Source organism: Lonchura striata, chromosome 23, assembly GCF_050655825.1.
Source record: "Lonchura striata isolate lonStrDom1 chromosome 23, ASM5065582v1, whole genome shotgun sequence".
In the NCBI taxonomy this organism is placed as follows: Eukaryota; Metazoa; Chordata; class Aves; order Passeriformes; family Estrildidae; genus Lonchura; species Lonchura striata.
In genome coordinates, this window is record NC_140725.1 from 8,725,674 (window position 1) to 8,750,220 (window position 24,547).

General features: G+C 45.6%; 1 protein-coding gene across 31 annotated transcripts in view; it reads right to left on the minus strand.

Annotated features, from left to right (window-relative positions):
• The window catches only part of EPB41 (erythrocyte membrane protein band 4.1), a 94,030-nt gene that overhangs the window by 45,899 nt on the left and 23,584 nt on the right, over positions 1-24,547 (minus strand). For all 31 annotated transcript variants that reach the window (XM_085559937.1, XM_085559938.1, XM_085559926.1 and 28 more), the window contains 2 exons: positions 4,619-5,078; positions 1,843-2,073 (listed from right to left, as the gene is read on the minus strand). In XM_085559937.1, the coding sequence (XP_085416063.1) occupies positions 1,843-2,073; positions 4,619-5,071 (684 nt within the window). In that variant the 5' untranslated portion in view covers positions 5,072-5,078. Of the gene's footprint in view, positions 1-1,842; positions 2,074-4,618; positions 5,079-24,547 lie in introns of those variants that run through there.

Sequence of the window (24,547 nt, forward strand, 5' to 3'; positions counted from 1 at the left end):
CCTTTCTATCACCCTGCTCTGCTGATGACAACCAGCTTCTCCCATCTCCTTTACGTGCCCAAAGCTGCTCAGCACACAGCTTCCTACCTCCAGAAACGCACTTTGCGCATTCCTATTTCCTCTTTTTCTCTTCCCCAAATCCTGCAGAAGTGAACTGGCCAAGGAGCAGACATCCTTTTAGTCCAAAAGCATGAAGGAAAACATCCCTGAGGCATAAAACTATGGCAACCAGAAGCAGCTCATTCCATTGCTAGAAGAAGGTGCAGTTCCAGTGACGCAAAATCAGCTTCACTAAAGCCTGCAGCTTTCCTGTCAGGTATCTCTGCATGGTAAACTGCTCCAAGACCCCTACCTTGTTTTATTCCTTGGCTTTATTTCAGCCTTTCAGCTGTCAGGTCCTTTGTCCACACATTGTGACTCTATAGGTAACATAATGTATGTGTTAACCTGACTATTCTCAAGGAATTGGCACTAATATTGGAACGAAAAAGCTTCCAGGGCTGTCAGTCGGAAAGGATGCCTGAAAACACTAATTCTCCTTGAATAAAGACATTTGTGCTGCTCTTTGCCTACACCTTTGCAATTCCTTCCCAATTAAATCTTAATAAACGCTCAAACCACCAGAGCAGAATTACACTGGCACTGTGTAAAAGCCAAGGATGCTTCTCAAGTTAAGAATTTCACTGATACGGTGGCTGGCCCCCCTAACCCTCTGCAATGTCCATCACAACACTCTGGACCTACAGAGAGACATTTCTCATGTCCTGCTCAAGTCAGACTCTCACCAACTTTCCATGGCTCTCCCTCCAACAGTGTCCATGATGGTATCCAAAGGCATCACTGCAGCAAACTAAGGCACAAAGCCACAGCAAGCTGTCACTGGGATTTGGGGAAGAGGTTCCCTGGGGCTACACACAGTCTCCCTGGCCAAGGGGAAGATGATGAGATGATGGGGGCAGTGATGCTCTGAGCTGATCCCAGGCAGTACCAGCAGCACCACCATTACACAAACACTCAGCACTGACCTACTTGCCCAGGATCACCCAAGGTGATTGTTTCCACAAGGAGCCCTGTGCCCACATATCCTCTCCTGGCCCACTTACCAGCAGAACTGAGGGAAAACAAGCTGGTGGAAGTACGTTCCAATAATAAGTACCAGATTATTATTATTCCAGACAAGTATTTTGATATTAAAATAGGGATTTCTGCTTGCTTTTTATTGCCCTGACAGCATCACAGCCCTATGAGAGAATACACAAAATAAAGGAGGAAAAAAGCTCTCAAACGAAGAGGGTTACAGTGTTCTAAGTCAACATAATTTTAAATTGTTTACTGGAAATATATTCAACTGCAGGCTAAACACAGTGTCTTTTTCTTTACATCCAAGCACCAGGAGCTAAGTGAACCAGCAGCCTGAGAGGTAAAGGTACCCTGGGGGACTAGAAAAGCACAAATCCATTTTATACAACACATTTTATTCAAAGTCAAGTAGGCAAAAGTTATTTAGACAATTGCAACCTACCCCAAAAACTCTGGGATGCAAATAAGAAATCATGAAGAACAAGTAATATAAAGTTTGGGTTTGTTTTAAACTTCTCCCACCTTTATAAAGTAAGGCACCCTGGAATTGTAGAACAATAAAGATTCCTAGTACCCAGGGGTTTTTACAACACAGTAAATAAGTTGTTATAGCTTACAGCAGGCTTGTTCTGCAGTAAAACCTGTCATGTAATTCCCTGGCAGCACATTAGGCTCCTATAAAATTGTGTTTGTGGTGATTTTTCAAGAGAAGCAGAAGGGAGAGGGAAGAGAGAAACAGAACCAAACTCCCAAAGTACTTACATCCATAGAACACTCAAAAATGGTGTCATCCAGCAAGACAACTTTGCAGAACATGCTTCTGTGTCTTTTCACTACTTTTTGGGCAGCTTTCAAATCCTTGTCTGCTCTCGTCTCCAGAGACTCTGGCTTCAGTTCTGGCTTGGCACCCTCTTCCTTTGCTTCCCCTTCTTCCCTGTCCTCGAGTTCTCTTCTCTCTGGCTCCTGGTCGTCCCTCCTCTCCTCTTGAGCAGGCTGAAACCCCAGATTTAGAGGTGTCAAACAAACAAACAAAGCATCACATGGAACAAGCACTGCAGGGCTGGGATCTCACTCAGAATTCATTATCCCAATTTAACCTGTAACCCAGGATCCACAGCAGCAACTGGGGTGACCAAGGGAATGGTATTAATTTTTAAAACTCTTCCAAGTATTTTCAAGTTTTCATTTTGTAAATGATGTAATAAAAAATAAGTAAGGGTTGATTAGACAAATCAGGGCAATCAGATTACATCATGCATTCATGGTGTTAGTGACAGCATCTTCTGGACTCGGGAGGTTTTTCCCTCCCAGGCAGAACCCCCAGTGCTCCCACTGCCACTGGTATAGCTGTTGTTCCAGCGCACTGGCTTTTGGCATGGCAAGGGAGAATTATTTTAAACTGACAGAGGCCAGATGGACTATTGGGAAGAAATTCTTCCTATGAGGGTGAAGAGGCTCTGGCACAGGTTGCCCAGAGAAGCTGTGGCTGCCCCTGGATCCCTGGCAGTGTCCAAGACCAGGCTGCATAGTACTTGGAGCACCCTGGGATAGTGGAAGGTGTCCCTGCCCATGGCAGGGGATGGTTTGACAAGGGCTTTAAGGTCCCTGCCAACCAAACCATTGTGGGATTTTATGGTAGCAGTGGCACTAAAAGGAGAGTCAGGGCTGAGGCTTCACAGCCATTGGGGCTGACCGAGCAGCCCTCTGCCACCAAAAGGGGAAGGCAGCCTCCACACCACCATCCTCTTTGCCTATAGAAGGCACTTGCAAGCCAGTTTAATCCACTCAAATAGCAGAAAGATATGCAGTTTGGGGACAAGAGGAGGGAGGAAGCTGTTTATTTTCTTTTTTTCTCTGCCACTTCAGCAGGTTAAACGAGTTCACGGCAGACTGTGATGATGCTGGAAGGGGCTGGATGCAGCAGGAGCAAAGAGCTGCAGCAGAGGAAGAGCAAAACCTTGTCTGTTCAGCCCATCACATCTCATGAAATCACACCCAGGCACAAGTGCACAGAGGTATTTAAATAATGTCCAAAAGCTGCTGACTTCTGTTCCAGCAGAACTGGGACAACTGGGAGCAGGGAATCAGTCAAAGCTCCTAATGCCCATCGGTCAGCATTTATCAAACTGCAGCACCTCACAAATGCTTTCATTGCAGAAATATCTGCCGAGTGTCACAGTTCAGAAAGGCACTGACAGTGATCTAAAATGAGAACTAAAAAAGACACAAATGTGTCATCTAAAATGAATGATCCATGAAGAAAGGTTGGGGTGCAAAATCACATGGGCTCAGGACCAGCAAATGAGAGATAAATAGAGAGACCATGTTGCTCCAAGATGCATGCAACCTGGCCTTAAACACTTCCAAGAACAAATTCCTCTTGAAAATACAATTTCTGGGCTGAAATTGCCTGAAGATCTCCACCTCTTCCCCATCCTGCTAATCCCAACCCTCAGAGGTATAAAACATGAGCAGAGATCACCCCATGGTCTTCACAGACTCAGAAATTTGGGAAAAGAAAGGAAAAGCTGTTACCTACTACCCTCTCTACAACTTTGTAATATTAAGGAGGTGGATTTACAATTATTGCCGACTGGCAATGCTTGTATTTGTAAAGTATTGCTCCAAAACAGCATTTGTGGGTATCTGGAACCACTGTGAACTTAAGGCAATGGGTAAGAAATCCAGATTCCTGGCTTCAGGAATACACACAGGTTGGTTGGGATGTAAGAAATTCCCAACTGAGGAGAAGGAATACCCACCTTTTTCCACTTCAGGTTCAAGTAATAGTAGAGCTGTAACTACCCAAGAAGGAAGAGAGGGCACCAGCACCATCAATAACCATCCACAGCTTAGTCAATGTCCCCTGAGGTGTCTCTGCCTCAATTTCTACTTTAGATTTTTAAACTTTAAATTTTGCATGAAAAATTACCCTGGCCGGAAAGAACAGACATCTGACACATCCCAGGAGCTGGGTTCAGTACATGTACCATGCAGAAATCTGTCTACATGATGCATAAGCAGAAAATATTTATATTTGGCAGGCTCAGCACTAGCCCAGACACAGCAGATGACCAAGTCCTAAAATGCCGTGCTTGTGCTCCTTGAAGTTGAAGAAACCCATTCCCAAATCCAAATACTCTTGCAATGTCCACCTTGGGCCACTGATTTGCCTTGATCCTGCTCACACCAAGGACATCCTGACGATCAGCCCTGGTTTTGGACTCAATGAATGTGAACCCTCTGTGTTCTGAAGTGACATCCCAAGCCTCCGCAGAGCAATGATTCAGCACGGGGCATTTTAAATTATGTGTGTGTGACCCTAACTTCCAGAACAGGTACTTTGCAGGTGTGATGCAGGGATGCAAGAGTGGGGAGTACACAATGAAACACAGGGAGCTAACAAAAGCGTTTTTGGCATCTCATAACCTTTTCTGGTCAAACTCACCAGCCTGGGATATGAAGTTGTTATAGGTCTGGCTGCAAAGACACATTTTAATGCAGCAGGGAGCATGCTCCATGGAATAGCATGTTTTACCTGTGTTTCTGCACTGCTCAAGGAATGGAGATCCAGAGACGGGTCAGTTTTAAGCTCGGGCTCAGGAGCTGCAATCGGGGCTTTCACCAGGATATCTTCATCAGGGCTGGCTCCTAATCCTGCATTTTTCTGGTCACCTTCTGCCTCTTTAGGAGCATCAGTGTCTTTGTCCTCTTCAGCTACCTGAGACTTGGGCCTCCTGAGGAAGGAGGAAAAGAGGCGGGAGAGACCTCTGCCCTCAGAAGTGCGACGCTCTTTCTTGCCCTGCTCCTCGTGTGTGGGGGTGTCTCCGTTGGAGGCCTTCTGCCTCTGGGGCTGCCTCTCTGGTGTTGGCTGAGCCTCTTCCTCCAGGGAAGCCTCTTGCTTCTTTGTTTCAGCAGCTCCTTCCTCCTCCTTGGCTTGATGCTGTTCCGAGTTGTCAGCGTTGGCTGCTGGGCTCTTTTCTGTTGTCATGATGATGCTGTATGAGAGGAGCAAAAGGGCTCAATCAAGAGGTTTCCAATACCCATGTCTGACTGAGCTATTCAAACCAACCATGAGCACAGACACGCCACGTTCACCAGGCACACCACCCTGTCACAGAACCAGAGTGGAAGGGACCCACAGCGATCATCAAGTCCAACTCTGAAGCAAATGGCCTGTAAGGGGATGAAACCCTGGCTGACTCCAGCCTACTACATCAGCAAAATCAAAGTCATTCCTTTTCCTAAAGTTTGCTTTGAAGAGTCTTTATGGTCCCTTCCTACCTAAACCATTCTAGGATTCTATGAGCTAAAACACACCAAGCCACACTGCTGGGAATAGGACCCATCAGTGTTAAGAAATTACATTGTTCTGTACCAGGCAAATCCAGTGAAGCCCAGCAGACTTTGGGAGTCGTAGGATATTTGCACTGCACACTGGAAAAATGTCAAATGAAAAGGTTTCCAAACAACATTCATAATGGAGAGCAGATTTCCTCAGAGCTTGTGCTATTAAGCTGATGCAATGTTTATTTCAACTTTAGCCTGGGCTGTTGACACAGAAAGATGGAAATCACATGAGAAGAATATCTATTTAAGGTATAAAGAGAACCCAAAATAATCATGCTTTAGAGGGGATAGAAATAATCTTTGCACACCATATCACATATATCTGCAGCAATAAATTGCCCCTGCTTACACTGAGCAAATAGCATATAACCCAATATGCCTCAACCCCCCAGCCTGAGCCTCAGTGTATAAACATTTGCTCAAAATATACACTTAGAATTAAGAAACATTTCAAGATGTCATCGTCCTATATATTATTGCATTCAGCAACTTTAACTCATTCTGACTATTAAAAGAACAAGAGTGCTTAAAGGAGAAAAGCTCCCCCAGTACTTCAAAGGACTTTCCCCTTGCACTTAATGCAAACATTTTGTATTATGTCTAACACCATGGTAAAATCAGCACAGCATCACAGATCTTCCCTGAATTTGTTTCTCCAGCAACACAAATTTCCTGGGGTTACAGGGTTTTATTTGGGGTTTTTGTTGGGCTTTTTCACTTGGACTCAGCCCCAACAGCCAGTCTTGGGGACAAGCTGCAGGGCTCATTTTAGCATGGTCTCCTGCAGAAGCAGAAGACTGAATTATTCTCCACTCATCATCTCCCCTCTGTGAGCTGCTCTGGGTATTTCCAAACCCAGTGGAGTGGCAGAGGCCACTGAAACACCAGCTTCCAACTTGCACTGAAGAAATAGGCACCCAAGCAGAGAACCTGCATCATGAGCACCCAGTGGACCAAGGATGCTACAAGGCAGAGAGGGTGCCCAAACCCAGATGTGCCCAGATGTGTTTGCAATCAGTTTGCAGATGGCAGCATATGTGTGACTTGTCCTTGCAGCTCTTACTTCTGCTCCCCTTCCTCCTGCAATCCTTTGCCATAGATGCTGCAGACTCTGTTAGCAACCCATGGCTCCTACTGCAGACAAAATCCCAGCCACCACACAGCCAATTTCTGCTCTCGTCAGCTCTCCAAGAACTCCTGGAGATGCTACAAGGCAGTGAAGAGGCCAAGGACTCTGTTCAGCCAAACACCCATCACCCCAAACCCACTATGCCAATACCCAGGGTAAAGTTCCTAATGCCCCAGCACACACACAGAATGAAAGGGATGTTCTGCAAGCCTGTCCCACCACAATCACACACCAGCAGCCAGCTCCTTCAGGCACCAGCTGTTGGAATAGCCTGCTTTGTAGTTGCTTCCCACTGTGTTTGTTTTGAATTAAATACATTTTTAGGAATCATTATCAAAACGTGTAACACTGGATGAGTTGCTCTTCAAACCAAAAAGGCAGAACCAAAGCTTTAGAGATGACGTTGGTGGGGAGGGCACAGCTGAGGAGCAGCTCTTATCGGCTGCAGGAAGCCCCAGGGACAGTCCACAAAGGAACATTTCCTCTGGATGTACTTTTCGGTCTTTAAACACCAACAGTTTGGAACAAGATTTGTTGGCTTGTTTACATTTCAAAGCCACAGTCATGGACCTTTCCCGGTGCAGGAAGGTGGGTCTGGCTGGCAATGACCAAACATCTCCTTGTCTTTCCTCCCTCCCCCAAGAACCATGCTGCAGCTCAGCCAGATCCCCTCGGCAGTGCTGGGGATGCAAAGGAGACCTTCTTTTCTCAATTAACATTTAATAGCAGCCAGCACTAATAACTCACTGGGTACAGCAAACATCTTGCTGAGAGACCCAAGTGCACTGCTCCAATGCATGGACTCCTGGCTGGCTTCCTCTCTTGGAAGTTTTATGCTCAGAAATTATTTTCCCTACATTCATTATCAAAAGCAAAGATATTTTTAAGTAACATAACTGAGACTGTCCATGGCAAGGGGGTAGAACAAGATGGTCTTTAACCTTCCAACCCAAGCCAGTCTGTGATTATACACAGAAGAAAAGGGCTTTTCCTGCAAGGAGATGGGTGCCAAGTGGTGTTTTGTTTCCAACTCAGCCTACAGCAGAGCAGACACAAAGAGCGAGGCTCCCACTCCACTGCTCTTCAACCCATCCCTTAGAGAAAGCACTGCCCACAGCCAAACCGCAAGCAGGTTTTTATTTAAATTAAATTTTCTTCCCTTGCTATCCCATAACATGATTTTGCTGAGCCTGCAGGTGTCTCCAGAGTTCCCTGGATGCTGGAGGAAGATGCTCCACTATTGTATGAGCACTCAAGCAGTGCTGTTAACCTTCTGCTCTGAACTGCCACATTGTAAATACTTAAATTGGAGGGGCTTTTTTGGTAGAGGCTGAAGGTTTGATGTCAGACAGCCTGTAAAAGACAGACTCTTTACAAGTCTGGAGTGGAAAAGGTACTAAACACTATGGAAATAAGCAGACTACAACAAAACTCAGATACAATCCCAGAGAGAGATTTTGGAGTAACAATCTCATCAGAAAGGAGTACAGTATGTATTTATATCTAAGGATTTTTAATCTGAAGAACATCCTCCAGATAAGGCAGCTTTGGAACTGGAAGCAACCTGACGAGAAAGGTGTTAAATACTTCCACAGAAGAAAACAGGCTGAGCACATCTGCATTATGGGGTGACCTCCCACCAGCAATATCCTCCCTGATCTGAACCAGGGCAGCCCCCGGGGGTAAACCTGGACCTCCTCAGGAATGTTGGTGCTTTGGTGATTAAGAGGGAGCTCCACAGATCTTCTCTCAAAAGGCATCAGCAACTCTGAACACAAAATGTCAAAGCAAAACAGTGCAGGGGCATCTCCTGAACCTGCTGTACCTGCAAGGACTCTACAGTCCCCCCAGTACTCGAGCCCCCCAACCTCAGTGCTTATCCTTCTTTCTGGCCAAGGGCACAGCTGTAGGGAACACACAATATCTCAGTGGGCTTGGTGTAATTCCTACATACTCATCCCTCTTTCCTGCATCAAAATCCTTGAAATAGACTTAAAAGGTGTGCAAGTGCACATTGCTCACCCTGTTCCAAACATATATGGTTCAATGATAAAATCATGGAATGCTTCGGGTTGCAGAGACCTTTAACTCATTTCATTCCAACCCCTTGGCATTGGCAGGGACACCTTCCACTAGAGCAAGTCACTCCAAGCCCCATCCACCCTGCACTAATTGTCTGGTGAGCAGATAATGGCCAAACTCAGTTTCATCCCCACACTGCTCCATGGGCTCTGCTCTTGCAGACATCAGAAGACAACCCCAATCTAAGCCAAACCATCCTCATTTTCCACGCTGCACAGACACACAGAGACTTATCTAAAAGATTTTAGAGTAGCTCAACACACTACAACAGCTCCCTGCTGAGAAAGCCTTCAATCCTCAGGAGAACACTAAATCCCTCCCTTATGGCACTTGTGCTCTAGAAGGTTCTCATTAAGTGGTGGCACCTGAGCTTCCGGGAAATGACAGTGCTGCTCATTTGGGCTGTTCCATGATGAGCTACAGAGGCTCAATGAAACAGGTAAGTTTAGATATATATCTATCACCCTCTCCTACCTCTCAGCCTACTTCAGTCTCTCTTATTTAGTCACCCAGTAAGTTTAGTGATAGTAAACTGAACCTATGCTCAAGGAAGGAAGGGTTAATTAGAAACAGGAAGAAATTCCTGCCTGTGAGGGCGGTGAGGCCCTGGCACAGGTTGCCCAGAGAAGCTGTGGCTGCCTCTGGATCCCTGGAAGTGTCCAAAGCCAGGCTGGATGGGGCTTGGAGCACCCTGGGATAGTGGAAGGTGTCCCTGCCCATGGCAGGGGGTGGGATGACATGAGCTTTAAGGTTCCCTCCAACTCAAACCAGCCTGAGATTCTGTGAAAAATCTAACTTATGCCTGTTTCCAAACCTGGAAAAATGATTTATTGAATATGCCATAACTTAATTAATTCCCAGTGGCTTAATCTTTCAGAGAAAGAAGAAAAAGGACTGTCCATGGGGAAGGTTCAGTTCTTGGAAACACAAACTGTCTTGTAGAGATGCCTAACACCAAATAACGGGTGGAACAAACTGTCTTGACCTTCCTATGCAAAAATGTGTGGCTTTACTGAACACTGCTGCTCCAGCAAGAACTGGAGATAATGATAAGACAGAAATTTCTGCTAAAAAATATGCAAAAATCAAATCGTTTCAGCAACAGTGTGGTGTTTGCTTTTTTTTTTAATGCATTCCTTCCTATTTCATAATGTGTGTGAAAAGCACATAACTCACCAGGGAAACAGAATGCTGCTTGAAATACAGTGCACAGCCCAAAAATTCAGTTTTGTCAAGACCTGGTGCACGTGCAACAAACCTGTGGGCGGGAGAGGAGGAAACTGCAGCTGCCACCAGCACAGCTCACTCCACGGGTGTGTTATGTGTCCTACATGTGATTTTTACTACAGTAACGAAAACACTGGATAGAGCTTGAAGCAACCTCATCTACTGGAAGGTATCTCTGGCCATGGCAGAGGGGTGGAATGTGATGGACCTAAGGTCTCTACCAACCCAAACCAATCTGGAATTCTATGACCATAGCAGAGAGCTGTTTGCTTGGGGGTTTCAAACAAGGTAAAAAATTCAAATGCAATAAAATAAGCCTCTCAACAGAAATTAAAACAGTTTTAAAATAATCTAAATACTCAGAACCTTTCAAAATTTATTTAATACATTTCACAGAGGAATAATTAGTGCTGACATTTTCTATCCCCTCTTTCTATTAACATGCCTCATCTTTCTGTGCTGGTACTTTGGATCATGAACATAAAGGATGCCATCACTCAGCCTGACCTGGAGGGTAACAGGAGACTTCAGGAGCCTCATTGAATGGGGGAAAAATAAACCACCCAACACAACACAGATGGCACATTACAGCTGCCCAGATTTAATTCTCACCAGACCAGCCCTGGTAATCTACTGCATGTCAGCAGCACCGTGCCCCTCTCCCATCTCCTGCTATAGTACAGCTTTCCTGTTTAAATGAGGGCAAAAATAGTAGCTCACCATCTGCTGAAAGCAAATAATTTATGTCAAATTGAAGACTGGGCTTTTAAAATGACCTGACTAAATGGAGCAGTAAGTGCATTATAAACAACCAAAGGGAGCTGTGAGCTCCTCCTTTGTATCCTCAAAAATCCTCCTGGATGGTACAGAATTCTGTACATGGAAATTCATGGGCTTTGCTCATTGGTGAAGTCTGAAATTTAAATGAAAACATGTACTTGTCACTGGGGTCTTGTCTACAGCAATAGGGTTTTGAAGGCTGCCTGTGTGGGACCTGTCTGGAAAACTCACTTGAACTTGAAGTAGTTGTATCCAGAACAGGGACCAAAGAAGGCACATGCAGCACCAGACTGCCAGCAAAATCAAGCTGCTGATAGACTATCCCTCCTCCCATGGTGATGTAGTAGTTGGCTAAGAAGACTAAGAAAAGCATCCATTTAATATAAGTGCTGTTTTCTATTCAGTAGCAAGCAGTAACTCTTGGGGCTCCCTTCCCCTCTGCAGCAGAGGCCAGAGTAGAAACAGCATAGTTTCATCTCAATCACACAGTGCCTGATGGGGCTGCTTCTTCAGAAGTCTCCAAACCCTCCAGCTCAGCCTGGCAGGCAGCAGTCACTCCAAAACCATCCTTTGCTGAAAGAGCTGGTATCTGCCTGACCTGGCGCAGGGAGGGAGGGATCCATCCAAGCCCACCCTATGAGCAGCTCAGCCCCTGCGTGGTGCAGATAACGTCCTGGGGCTGCTGCCTTCACCAGCCTCCCATGGAAACGGGGAGCACAGGCACTCAGCAGGCGCCAGAAATCTGTGCAAAGAAAAGCAGTGGGAACAGTGCTTACAAAAGCACCATGAGCGAGCCATTCCATCACAGGAGGCAATGGCAAGGACAGTCTCCATCCCAGCAGGTCACTCCATCACAGCCACTCCTGACTCCACACTGAAGGAATACCCGTGGTGGCGATGACAGCACAGCAGAGATGACAACGCCATCGCTTCATGTGACGATGGCTCTCCCTGTAGCAGCATTTCATCTTATTAAAGCAACAGTTCAAGAGAAATAAGCAATAGCTCTATATCAGCTGAACAGGAGGATTTTTCCCATGAATTATTCATAACATGTTTTTTTCTCTGACTGAACACAGATGTGTTTACTTACACTGTGCCTCATTACACTCAAGGTTTAACATAACAAGGCTCATATTCTTTCCTTACAGTTTACCAAGAAAGTGAGTAAAGCACTTTTTGCTTTTGTTGCTCTCCCTCTGGTTGCTTCCAAACCCAAGCTATAATTAGAAGCCCCAAGGGCCCTGCATGCTCCTTTGATAAAGAGCTGCCTGCTGGATAAATACAACCCCTACACACACACACACACACACACACACACACACACACACACACAGAGGCACCTGCCAGGATGAACCACTGCTGCACCAAGAGCCAGAAGGATATTTGATGCTAAAACCTCTTAACAGGCTCCATCACTGACTGTCCCAGCTCACACACATGGGCTATTCTTCCCTTGCCAGGGACATTGCACTTAAGCACTTAATTTGTTACTTCACGACTGTAATGCAATTTGCATTCACCCAAGTGCCTCAAATATATCTGCCGCACCCTGGTACAACACCCCAAATTCATTAAAAATAACCATGATCACATAGTTATTCAGATTCTATTAGCACACGTGAAATGTACAATATTTGAACTGAGCACAGAGAAGGAGAAGAAATCCATTCCCGCCACAAACTTCAAGCTGTCAACTCCCAGTATCACACAACCTTCAACAACTTGGAAACTCACAAGATCAGACAGCTTGGTTTTAGAGTCCACTTAAAACTAATTGAGGTCCCCCATCAAAAGCAGCAGCAAAAGCCCACTCCAAGCTGGCTGCAGCTCCCCAAGGCACATAGCAATGAGGAATACAAACTGGGATGCTGCTGACCTTGCCTCAAGACTGAGAACAGGAAAGCATCTTCTCTGGGCAGTACACACAGGAGGGAGGTGAGGAGACACCTCCTCCAGAAAGCTGCCCTCTTTTTTTTTTTTTATCTCCTTTTTTAAAAAATATTGTAGGTGATGGCTAAATTCTGCACCACTCCAGCAAAAAAGCCCATGGGGATGACCCTACTGCACATCTGCAGGCTACTCTATGCCCAAGAAGAGCAGGCAAACATCTAAATCCTGGGTGTAATTATGTTCCCAACGACCTGGTCCACAGGCAACAGGCAGAAAACCAGTCACTCAGCTGCTCCTCCAAACACTCAGAGCCAGGAATCAGGAGCTGTTTGTAAAGCCTCAGAGTACTGACTTGGTTTGACTGGGACAAACTCCAAGGTCACCAGGGACCCAGAAGGATGTCGCCCCAATGAATGCAGTACCAGAAGAGCACTGCATGTCCCAGGAAAATGCTCGGACACTTCACACCACCTCCATAGGGACAGTTTTCTTCCCAGCTTTCCTGTTCGCGATGCTCAGTGACCACACAGTCACCCTTGACCCTGGGGTGGTTCCACAAGCCAGGTAGCAAAGAAGATGGTTCCTGGAAAATCACAGCAGGTTTTGTAACACCTCCCACACAGAGGATGTTCTCCAGAATCCCTCCAGGGATCCTGAACCACAGGGCAGGTGATGCCCACCCTGAGTTAAAAAAGCAATGGGATATATCAGTGCTTGGATTAATGAGGTAGCCTCGTTGGCAATCCTCATCCCATAACAAAGTCATTCTCCTCTTAGCAAGGCTAGGGAGAAGCTCTCAGTGAGCACAGCTTCCTAATATTTCCATTGCACAATGTTCTTTGTCCTCTATTGGCACAATTTGGCCTGTTTCACGCACGCAGAAAGCACCTCATGATGCCAAGAGGTTCTGCCCTGTGTCCTCACACACATCCCGCTTCTGCTTCAACACAAGATCCCACAGCACCATCCAGAACAGCCAAAGAGTTGGGGATAGGTACCAAGATAGTAGGAAACATGAGGACACCAAACTAATCTGGGGTGACACAACTGTCAGCTTCCCAAGGCTGCACCCAGCATGGCTGGCAGGGATGAAAATCCTCCCATCCCCACCAGGAACAGGAACCAAGCAGAAAGGAACTGTGAAGCAGCAATTAAATACTATCATGTACAGTCAGCAGTCAGTTACGGCATGTAGCCAAGCAGCTAAGTCCTGCCACCTCCCAGAGCTACTCCTTATGTGAGCACAGGGACTGTAGCAGAACCCCCTCTCACCCCCTCAAGGTTCAGCTTCCAGCCATTTCCACCAGTCTGTTTTTTCCATCCTGCAGTGGAATCAGGCAGCTTTAGTTTTTAATTCCCTTAATTAAGCAGTCTTCATTCCTTAATTACATTCATTGACACATCTGATGCAACACATTTACAAACAACCATTTTCACTGAAGGTGGCTTTGAATCAAAATTGCTGTTGAATTCCCACATTGGCTGTGCAGTGTCACCAATGGGGAGAAGACACAACATGCAGTTCTGGATGCTTTAGCAAGCTACAGAGCTTGGAAATGCCATTTTCATTAAACAATCACCTCTTTCTCTGGCAGAGCAGATAAACCACTGGCAGTCTGAGGCTTCGGAATGGGACTGCAGGTCTCAGAAGTTTACAGAAAAAAAGTGACCACTTCAAGCAATCCTCTCCAATACTGACCCACCGGATGGAGGAACAGCATTTCAGTGCCTAGCCTGATGATTTTGGTCCATTACAATTCAGTAGCTCAGTTAAAGGCAGACAATGGGGATGCTCCATTTCAGCTGCTCAGCTGTCAGGAATCCCTTTGATCCTTTGGGACAGCACTCAGTGAGCACTTTATCACCCCCACTTCTGCAGACTGCAGAATGAAAATAACTATGCCGACACCTTCTGCCTGCCCACAGAGCCATGGGAGCATTATCCCACATGGAGCCTGTGCTCACTCCTGCTTTGAATTACTGCCCCAGATCCCATCCTGATGCACTAATGGCTCACCAGGGCACAGCAGCTGAGCTCCAGCCAGCAGCCCAGCCTATAAGCAGTAGGAAACAGTGAACAGGATATTAAACACCACCATGGGGGGAAGGGAGAGCACTGATTTAAGGCATGGGATGAATGATAAGATGGTATTGTGAGGGGTTTTTCACCACTAGAGACCCAAGTAAGGATCCATGCTGGTTCTGGCAGCACACTCTGCTCAGCTCCAGCATCAGCCCAGGGTCGCTGCAATTATCTGCATGGAGGAAAACATCGCTTTCTTCAGACTACAGAAAGGAAAAGGAAGTTGTGCTCACCCTCAGTATAGCAGGGAGGGGTCAGAAATACACTTTGCACCCACATTCAGGGGCTGTTTGCTCATATTTTTGGTCACCGCCCTCCTTTCTGCACTGGATGGGTTGGTGTGGGAGGCTGTCGCAGGTTGTGATTTCACTAAACAAACACCAGCACGGCCACATTCCACCGGCTCTCAAGAGGTATTTTCTACCTCTTCAACGCCCACGTTTGCCTCCCAGCACACCATAGCAGGGTTAGTGTTGAGTATCACACTGGTGCTCCTGGATGGCCCTCCTGTTTCTGAACAAAACACGACAGCACCTTCCCCTCCAGCCACACTTAATCCTGCTGATCCAAACACTGCTCCATCCAGGAGGCTCCATGGACAACATGCACTAAAATGATCTCTCCTACCCTTCTGTCTGGCTGCACAGACCAACCAGATCTGCTCTTGTTTCCATCACCCCTGCTCTTTCTACCACCACCCCCTGACTCCCTCCAACCTTCCCCCCACTTCCAGGGGCTGTCCAGGATCCCCTTCCCCACTAATTCACGCTCTTCTCCCCAGTCCTCTCCCTTTTATCTTGCATTACACACCACACTGAGAGAAGTTTAACGCCCCTAAGGGCATTAAAGGGAGCATGGTTATGAAGTCAGGTGGGTATGTGCACTGGGGAAATTGGGGCACCACTTGAAAGTTGTAAACCAGCTTTCTCCACTCCCACCAGTGCCAATGCACCAGTGCCAATGCACCAGTGCCAACACAACTGTCACGGCACAGCCAGGACATTGCTGGCCATCAACCAGCTGAGAAGACAACAAAAAACAGCTTCCAGCTGTTTTAACATTGCAATATTTTAAAATAAATGAAGAGCCAATAAAGATAAAATATATTCTTTAGTAGGGATAAAGCATATGCAGAAAACAGTAACTGGTTTAAATTTCTCCCTAATAAAATAAATTTTACATGGGGTTACATGGGGCTAGTGGTTGTTTTTTGGATAAGCTACTGGCCTTATATACACAATTCAGCATCCCATTTATACTTATTTTATGAGTTAGGTCTCAAAAAAATCCTTATTCTATTCAAAGTGTGTGCTTGTGTGTATACACACAAACCCGCAACAATATAATGGTGGTAGGAACAATCACATGGGGTTTTTTGAGAAGCTTTGCTTATTTTACTCTTTTTAATATTTAAATCCTTGTTGTGCAATTGCTTCATGCACAGCTGAAGCTGCACTGAGCCCAAGAGTACTTCATCCAGCTGAAAGCTCCACAGGGAGCTCATGGGGACTCAGTGCAGCTCAGGTATTTATCAAGTCTCAAAGGCAACAGCAAATTAAAAATAAACCATATTATTCTCAGTATTTCTGATCCAACATCAATTGGTCTGGACCACTACTGAGGAATAAAAGGAGAGCCTCAGCTAAAATTATGCTGCTAAAGTGCTGTGAATCCCACAGTCACAATTCCAGACAAGTGAGCCGCTCTTTTCACAGTGCTGCTGACAGCAAGAGCCACACAACAATATTGCTGAAATCCACATTCATGCAGCACAAGGGAATAGAATGACACACAGATCCTCTTTTCTGCAGGCTCTGGTGATACCATTGTTCGGGTTAAAACTGCCATGAGAAGACCCTTCAAACGAGGCCAGGGTAAAAAGACTGGAGAGAGCAAAAAGCATCAGTGAGCTCACCCAGGTGCTCCAGCCAAACCCCCTCTTTGATCCTCCAATAAATATATTCTAAAACTACCTCCTATGCGCTTCCTTCAGGTTTTCTCTCTATACATACAATCTGAAGGTAAATTGTCACCTGTTCCTCTCTAAGATGAAAACAATGAACATACAAATGAGGTCCAAGCAGGTTGAGCTAGCTGGGAGGCACCTCCTCACCAGTGTAAGCTGTGAGCAGGGCAATACAGAAAATAAAAGTGGAGAAATGGGAGCTCTTGTAGTGGCAAGAAGTGTAGTTTAAGAGTAAACAGCAAAAACAGGACAGAAACAAATGCATTGAGGTGGCCTCTGGTGAGGACACTGGTGCACAGCCTGAGCTCACTTCAGCTCAGGCACTCTCCAGCTAAACAAGCTGCAAAAACTCTTTAGAAGTGAACTAGAACTCAACAATATGAAGATTTAATTCTCTTATTCCTAAGCATGGGAGATGTTTAAAAATATCTGCCTAACCAGGCTGTGTCCCCTGTTCAGCACCTAGGGAAGGAGAAGAGGACCTGCCCTGCTGGTTTTGGTTCGCTGCCTGGGCTTCGAAGCACCTATGTTGAGTACGGACCTCACTGGCGTCACTGCCATGTGCATTTGCTGTTTCCCAGGCATTTTACCTGCTGATATTACAACTGCAAGCCTGTTTGTTTTATTAAACCATGCTCCTACTCTTAAGCTACCATCCAATTACTGCTCCAAATTACTCGGTACTCAAGAGCCAACATTAATTACAGGGTACCCTGCGAACAAGGCTGCTGCCTGCTGAACTGCACAGAGCTGAAGTATCCAGGACCAGGATCTCTCCTCTGGGAGAAGAAACAGAGATTCCTCGTCTCAGTGGTGGATTAACAGTCCTGAGCATGAAGAGCAGGTTTGGTGAAACAGACCATGAGCATCACAGCCTCAATGCTCAGATTTCAGCAGCCCTTTGGACTCCCCAAATATTCACAGCAATAAATATCCATTTTTCCCTACAGGACTCAACAAAACACAACACCAGTTCAAGCCTGGGGATGTTAACCCAGATATCTCTGGGATTAAGGGCACACACCAGCAACAGCAGCCAGTGTCCGTGAGTTTTAAGTGCCTTGGCAAAGCAGTCAAAACCAGGATGAAGAACCCAAACTCTATGGGAGAAATGCCTGTGTACCGTGGCCCTTCAAGCACAGGTAACTTTATGCCAAGAACTGAGCTGTTCAGACATTAATAACAGACCTGTGAGGTTAAGACCCAAAACAACTCCTTGTGCAGAGCCCAGGGACACAGGAGTACAGCATGAGCCTTCGGGAAGAGCACAGAATGCCTGTTTGCCTTCTCACAGTGGCCTCTGCAGACAGCAGTGTAACAAGTTATTTTGCAACTCACATTGCTCAAATTTAATAATCCCCTTAAATTCTGGCCTCTTTTTTTGCTTTCCACAAATAGATCTTTATTGCACAATGCCCTGATGCAGCGCCACTTGCATGAAACAGTGATATGCCAGAAGGAAACAGCACTTCACCATGATTATCTACTTATTTTTAAATTGAATATTAGATTTCTTTCTCAAAAATGTGTTTCCCTTTGCATGGTGCAGTGCACTTTCGAAAGTGTTTCACCAACAGCACTGCAGAACTCAGTCTTGACAACAGCAGGGAAGATCAGTGCTAGACATCTAAATACAAGAGAAAAAATGAAAAAATGAATAACTCTTCTCTGAGCTTCACTTCTGCTCCCATACCTTGCCAAGCACAGCTTTTGAGAAAAATACATGTTGTAGCACTGGGGCGGGAAACACTATGGTGGCTTGAACTGCTCACACCAGGGACATGCCTACCCGGGGACACGGGGAACACATCCCACATCTGGGACAGCATTGGTCAAATACTGTGGAGCAGCAGAACATTCTTCCATAACCCACAACATATTTCATATTAAGAGCAGTAATTAAATCAATTAGTGGTTACCCAGTGAGCTGCTACTTCACAGAAGTTCATTTTAAGCAGCAAAACCAACTTCCAGCACGGCTTAAAATAAGAAGGTGCCACACAAGCATACACATGTTCATGTCATTGAGAAATCTGGAATGGCTGCATAAGCTTCTGTTGCAGATGGTTTATACCGAACACTTCACTAGTACCAGATGGGTGGATCTCAGATTCCAAATTAAACATACACATCCCCATTTACAGTGATTCAACACAAAAAAGCCAGTCCTCCAACTAAAATTCAAGTGGCCACATCCATTTTTCTCCACAGTAAGAGCAGATCACATATATGATCACCACAAAAGTCAGAAGGGACTGTGCTGGATACCACACTGGCTAATTACTTGTGTGCCAGATTATCAACCTAAAAATCAAATCTCTGCATGGTCCCAAGCTGAATTTTTTTCCATTTTGCATTTTTTTTCAAGTTACGTTTTTAAAAAAATATAATTAAATGCTTGGAGCAACCAAGACACTTTCTTTTTTTAAACACGGCAACAAATTTCAAGCCTATTTCTCAAGGCGTATCAAAAGAGCTCATGACTGCTGATACCAAGAGGTCTGGATCTTTTTGTGTCTGGGAATCAACTCTTAATTTTAAGTTTTCACAAAGCCTGTTTTCTTGTTTTTGAGAAACTTGCCCCATCCTGAGCTCTAGTGACTCACCGCCAGACATCTCTGTCTTGCAAGCACCTGAACTGACTGCACCCATGAAACACCTTGTGACTAGGCTAAACCACAAACCATAGATGGGAAAGCAAGGCAAGGAGATTAACTTGGAAAAACAGAGAAAAACAGCAGGTTGCCCATTCGCTGTTTTTTCTGGAGATGTGGAATAGACCAACTGCTAGGCTTGGCTGACACAGGGATGTTGAGATGATGCTCAATCTTGTGAGGTGCAGCTGCCTGCGTGTCTGTCCATTTCCCTAAATCCCAAACACTCTTGTTCCAATAGCAAAGCTCTGATAATCCTTTACAACAGAGAGGCTTGTGCTTTTCTCTCTCCCCTTGCTTTTTGTTTTAAAGAAATGTCTCAAAATATTTTCTTAGGGAGTGTATTTCTGCTGAAGTGAGTTGGGGAAAAACAAAAGCAGACGTTTGAGGTAGACAGGAACCACCCACTCTCAAGCCTCCTGTTTCAGAGGTGCACAGCTGCAACTCCAGTTCTCTCCCCCCCAAGTCTAGAAAATTTATTAGAACAGTGTTTTAGTGAAAAAACAAATGTTCTTCACCAACCCTATAGTGTTTTTCTAGTGAGGAAGCTGAAGTGCTACGAGAGTGACAATTAATCAAACCTCAGTATAACTCATCACTCCTTGGTTTTCTGCCAGAGTCAGAAGTTTCAGAAGGTTAACCTGTTTCCAAAACAAGCAGAATCTATCAACAAATTTTCAGCTGACTTTGTAGTTAATACATCAAAAGAGCAGAGTTCTTTGTTTCCTTACATTTCTGTTTTCAAAGGCCAGGCAGGAGGTGGTACCTCTGCACAGCAAAACCAGGGCTGAGCACTTTTTGCAGCTGCTCCTACCACAGGAGTGATTTATAACTGTTTGTGCTGAGAAATCATGAGAAATGTTTAACATACAACCACGTCCCCCAGCAGCATCAGCCCAGCAAAGAGAGCCAACCCTGTAACCAGGTTAGCCCCTCACTGAGACACCAATGAGCCCCGTGCACACCTTCCAACCTCCTGAACCTGTGTGTGATGGAGCTGCAGGCACGGGGTGCTGGTACCACTCCTTCACCTATGCCTGCAGAGAACCTTATCACTGGCACAGATGCAGCTGTGCATATACCTCAAAAAGGGAGAAAAAAGTTTAATTCCACTGTATTTGCATATACGGTGTATAATATAATGTATTTTATTGCCAGCCTTTACTGTGATTAGCACTGTGCAGGTCAAACTCACCAGTGCAATAGTCAAGCAATGCTCATGCTGGAGAGTCCAGCTCAATTATAAAAAAAAATAAACCTGCAAGAAAAGCATCACAGTGAAATACCAAATTTCTCTGTAATTGCAAGCCTCCTTGCTTTGTGAATTCATCCCTCATGTCCATTATCTACTCCTATTCCTGCCTCAGGAGGCACACAGGCAAATAACACCAATAGATTGATTTTCCCTGAGCGCTCCCTCTTGATTCATCATGCAACAGAGACTCTTTTTTTAATAAACCACATCTTTGCAAAAGGGATATCGCCATACGTCATCATCAGGCTAGATGAAGAGAGTCAATCATCATTTTTAAATAAACCAAGAGCAGCAGCTGCAAAACATGAAGCCACTAACACTGTTGGTGTCACTGCTGGTTTCTCCACAGGCATCTGATGGGTGTTCGCAGGTGGGAGAAAGAGCACCTGAACCAAGAAGAGGAATGCTTTCTGCATTGGTGCCCCAAAACTGAGGAGATGGGGAGACATTAGCTACTCAAAGCACCTTGCTTCGGACAAAACAAAATAAAAAAATTTGCTTCAGTCTGTAAACAAAGGAAAAAAGGTCATTTTCTGAGACAAACTTGCTTGGACAAGAAGACCAAGTCCCTTTGGTTCTCGTTATCAAGGGAATGAAGCATCCCAAACCTCACTGAGGAGATGGGCAAGGATGAGGTCCTGCACCGGGATGGGCACAACAGCTGCTCTGACCTCATCAACCAATCCCAGTTTTATTCCACCACTTCCTGGAGGAGCAAAGGAAAGAGCAGAGATGGGTGGCAGCAAACAAACTGATATTGCCACCCATAAACAAAGGAAGTGTTTTTTAAAGGCAGCATCTAGGTAGATCTGATGGAAGTAACAGAAGCAGCAGTTACAACAACAAACCCCTCCAGAAGTCTGAAGAAACTATAGCACTCACTAGAAGCAGTATCAGAGGAATTCAGCATGTGGCAATTTCCCCCCTCTATCACCAGCATACCCTTCCTATGTTGATGCAGTTGCTCCCACTGCAGATAAACTCCCTTCTTCAGGACCATCCTGACAATATTAAATTTTTCAGAAAACCCTGAAGAAAGAAGCCAACTCATGTGTGTGAATCAGCAAACTCACATCTGCAATAACCCTTTTTCATTATGTTTAAACACCTGGGGGAGCCTGGCTGCACATGAAAATCCATGGAAAAGCAATATATATATACCCTACATTCTTCCCCTCCCAAAATAGTTTCTCTTGCTAGTTGTTCCCCCTCTTCGTGAAAGTGTAGGGGTCCTTAAACCCTTTTGACTAGAAACTCATATGAACAGCTGAATCTGCAACTGAACTTTTCTCCAGGCACCAAAAGCTTCCAGCTTTTCCTCTGAAAAGGAGAAAAAATTATGAAAGTTATTCCCGCAACTGGACCAGGCAGCCCACACTGAGTTTATCTTGTTGCTACTTCATGTGCATATTCACCAAGACTCTCATGAGCTTCTCACACGCACACTCAACTTTCAAGTTGGCAGTTGGAGATAAAAAAGCAGCAATATCAGCATCAGCCACCAGCACCAATCCCAGAAGGAATGGAGGGACATGGAAGCAGTGCTGGTACTTCCCAGGAGGAGGGATGGAGGGACATCAGGGAAGTGCCTGATACTCATCCCACCTGGCTTCTCCCTGTTCAAACCAAGGGACTACCAAGGGTCCTAGAAATACTGTTTTCTTGCATGGAATGTGACCCCTTCCTCCAACAAGCTATAGGTCTGCATTCTGCCTGTGTCAGGGTATGATTACATGACAAATGGCCTTTTTACTGCCTCTATACACTCACATGCACTCATGCAGGAGAAAGAGGGATACTGGATAGGTGACTTCTTTTGACTTCAGACCAACAACTACCCCCACAATTTAAACACACAATTTCCATCTTGCCTGTCAGTTCACTGCCAACCAATAGTTGCAAAACAGGCATTTAGGCCAGAAAATTTTGGCCTAATGCTGGATTTCAAGAATATTCAGACCAAATGAGCAGCTTAGATTTCATGATACATGAAGGACCGGAGGACACCCTTGTACCAGGAGGATGACAGCCTACCACTGCTCTTCTCCAAGGGGCAGCATCCCTGGAGAGTCCCATTGGCTGTGTCTGATGTGCATGTCAAAGTGACACTGCCAGGATATGTGTCTTTGCCAACAGGACTAATACACTATGCACACACAGAATCCAGTACTTAAAGGACAGACCAGCAGTTTTCGTTCGGGGATTTAGAAGAGTTTTTTGTCAGTCTGCAAAATGTTATCCTGAGCTGTCTCTGCACTGACTAAAATTTGCATTTTCCCATAAAGCCCCAGGGCATCCTCCTCTCCTCAGGCCCTCATGTTAAGAGGAGAAATCAGGAATATAATTTAGGTGAGATATGAGGAAAAGCTTCTTCCCCCAGAGGGTGGTCAGGCACTGACCAGACTCCCCAGGGAATGGTCAGAGCCCCAAAGCTGATAGAGCTCCAAGAGTGTTTGGACAATGGACAAGCCCCTCAAGGATGCACAGCATAGGATTGCTGGGGTGTCCTATGCAGGGCCAGGAGTTGGACTTGATGATCCTTGTGGGTCCCTTCCAACTCAGGAGATTCTATGATATTGGTTATAGGGCCCTCTTATCCACTGGTTCAGGAACTGGGATAGGGCAGCTAGAACTGGAGCCAAAATATTTTTATCCTTCCATAAACCAGTCTCTGCCCAATGACAAAAGACTCCTAAGACTCCCCAGGAATGGTTACCAGCTGAACGTTTGTCATTTTCCAAGTGCCTGGCTCAAGGCACTGCAGGCAGCTCAGAGGCAGAAACCAGGACTGGAACATAAAACATTTCATCAAGCTCTGTGTCAATGGGATAAAACCAAATCACCTTTCAAGCCATCCTGGAGCATCCAGACCATCTAATGAATGAATTGCAAAGACCAGCTTATGCTTTTGATTCATTTGTACACACACATTGCAGATGAATTTGGGTGGGAATTATTAATCCTGTCTTCAGAGCAGAGTAATTCCCTGTTTGAATAACAGGGAATAAATACAGCCTGGAGCCCTGGACACAATGGGGTGGGACTGTCCCCACTTACACCCTGCCTGCTCTCAAATTCAGCGATACACAGGCTCTAGGAGTGAAAAGTCCATGTGAAATTATGCTCCACACCAGCATGGGAAGGCAAGGAGATGCTGTGGGACCAGCAGCAGCACACACCATCTTCCACTTCCAAGGCTTTGGCTCTGCAATTCTACTGTAAAGCCATGTGAGCAGCTTAGTTATTTATTTAACTAAAAGCTCTTCGTTATCTTTCTCACACACACACATTCCATGGGGTGGGGAAGGAGCAGAATAATCAGCCTACCACCAGTGACTGGAGGGTTCAAAGGAATTGTGGTTTTCACAGAAATAGCTAACGAGGCCAATTCTTCCACTGCTTGCAGAGCATACTCCCATCCCCAGGCTCCAGCCACGGCATGTTTTGCTGTGGTTACATCTCAGGCTGAGCTGATCCTGTAAGGACCCAATTTTGACAGAGCAAAGGATCCAGCCCAGGTCTGGGCTCCAGGTTTCCTGATGCAGCCACAGAGAGTTATACCTTCATGTGACCCAGTCTGAAAGCCATGGCATTCACCCTCACCAGCAGAGGGACTGGCCTGCTCCCCAAAAACACACATGTGGAAGGGAAGCACCCAAAACTGTGGCTGTGGCCGTGGCTATGCAAACAGGCAGCCATCAAGCTCTCCCACTGCCTGCAAGACTAAACACTCCCCTGTGCTTCTCATCTTCCTACATCTTTTAGGCTCTGCATTGAGATCAGGGAGATACAAAATTCTTAGTCCCCTCCAAAAGCACCAGAGTTCAAGTGCTGTAGGACTTTATAAATTATAAATTACAAACCACTGCTATCAACATTTGCTCTGAGCACAGCAGCTAAAGCAAGCTGGCATGGGAATGTGTTTAAAAATCCCAGATCAGAAATGCAGCAGGGTCTGGAGGAGCACGCCCTGAAAGAATACAATTGCTTGACACACCCCCAAAACCCATACAATTTGCCTCTCTGTGGAAGTGCTTAATTTAAAAAA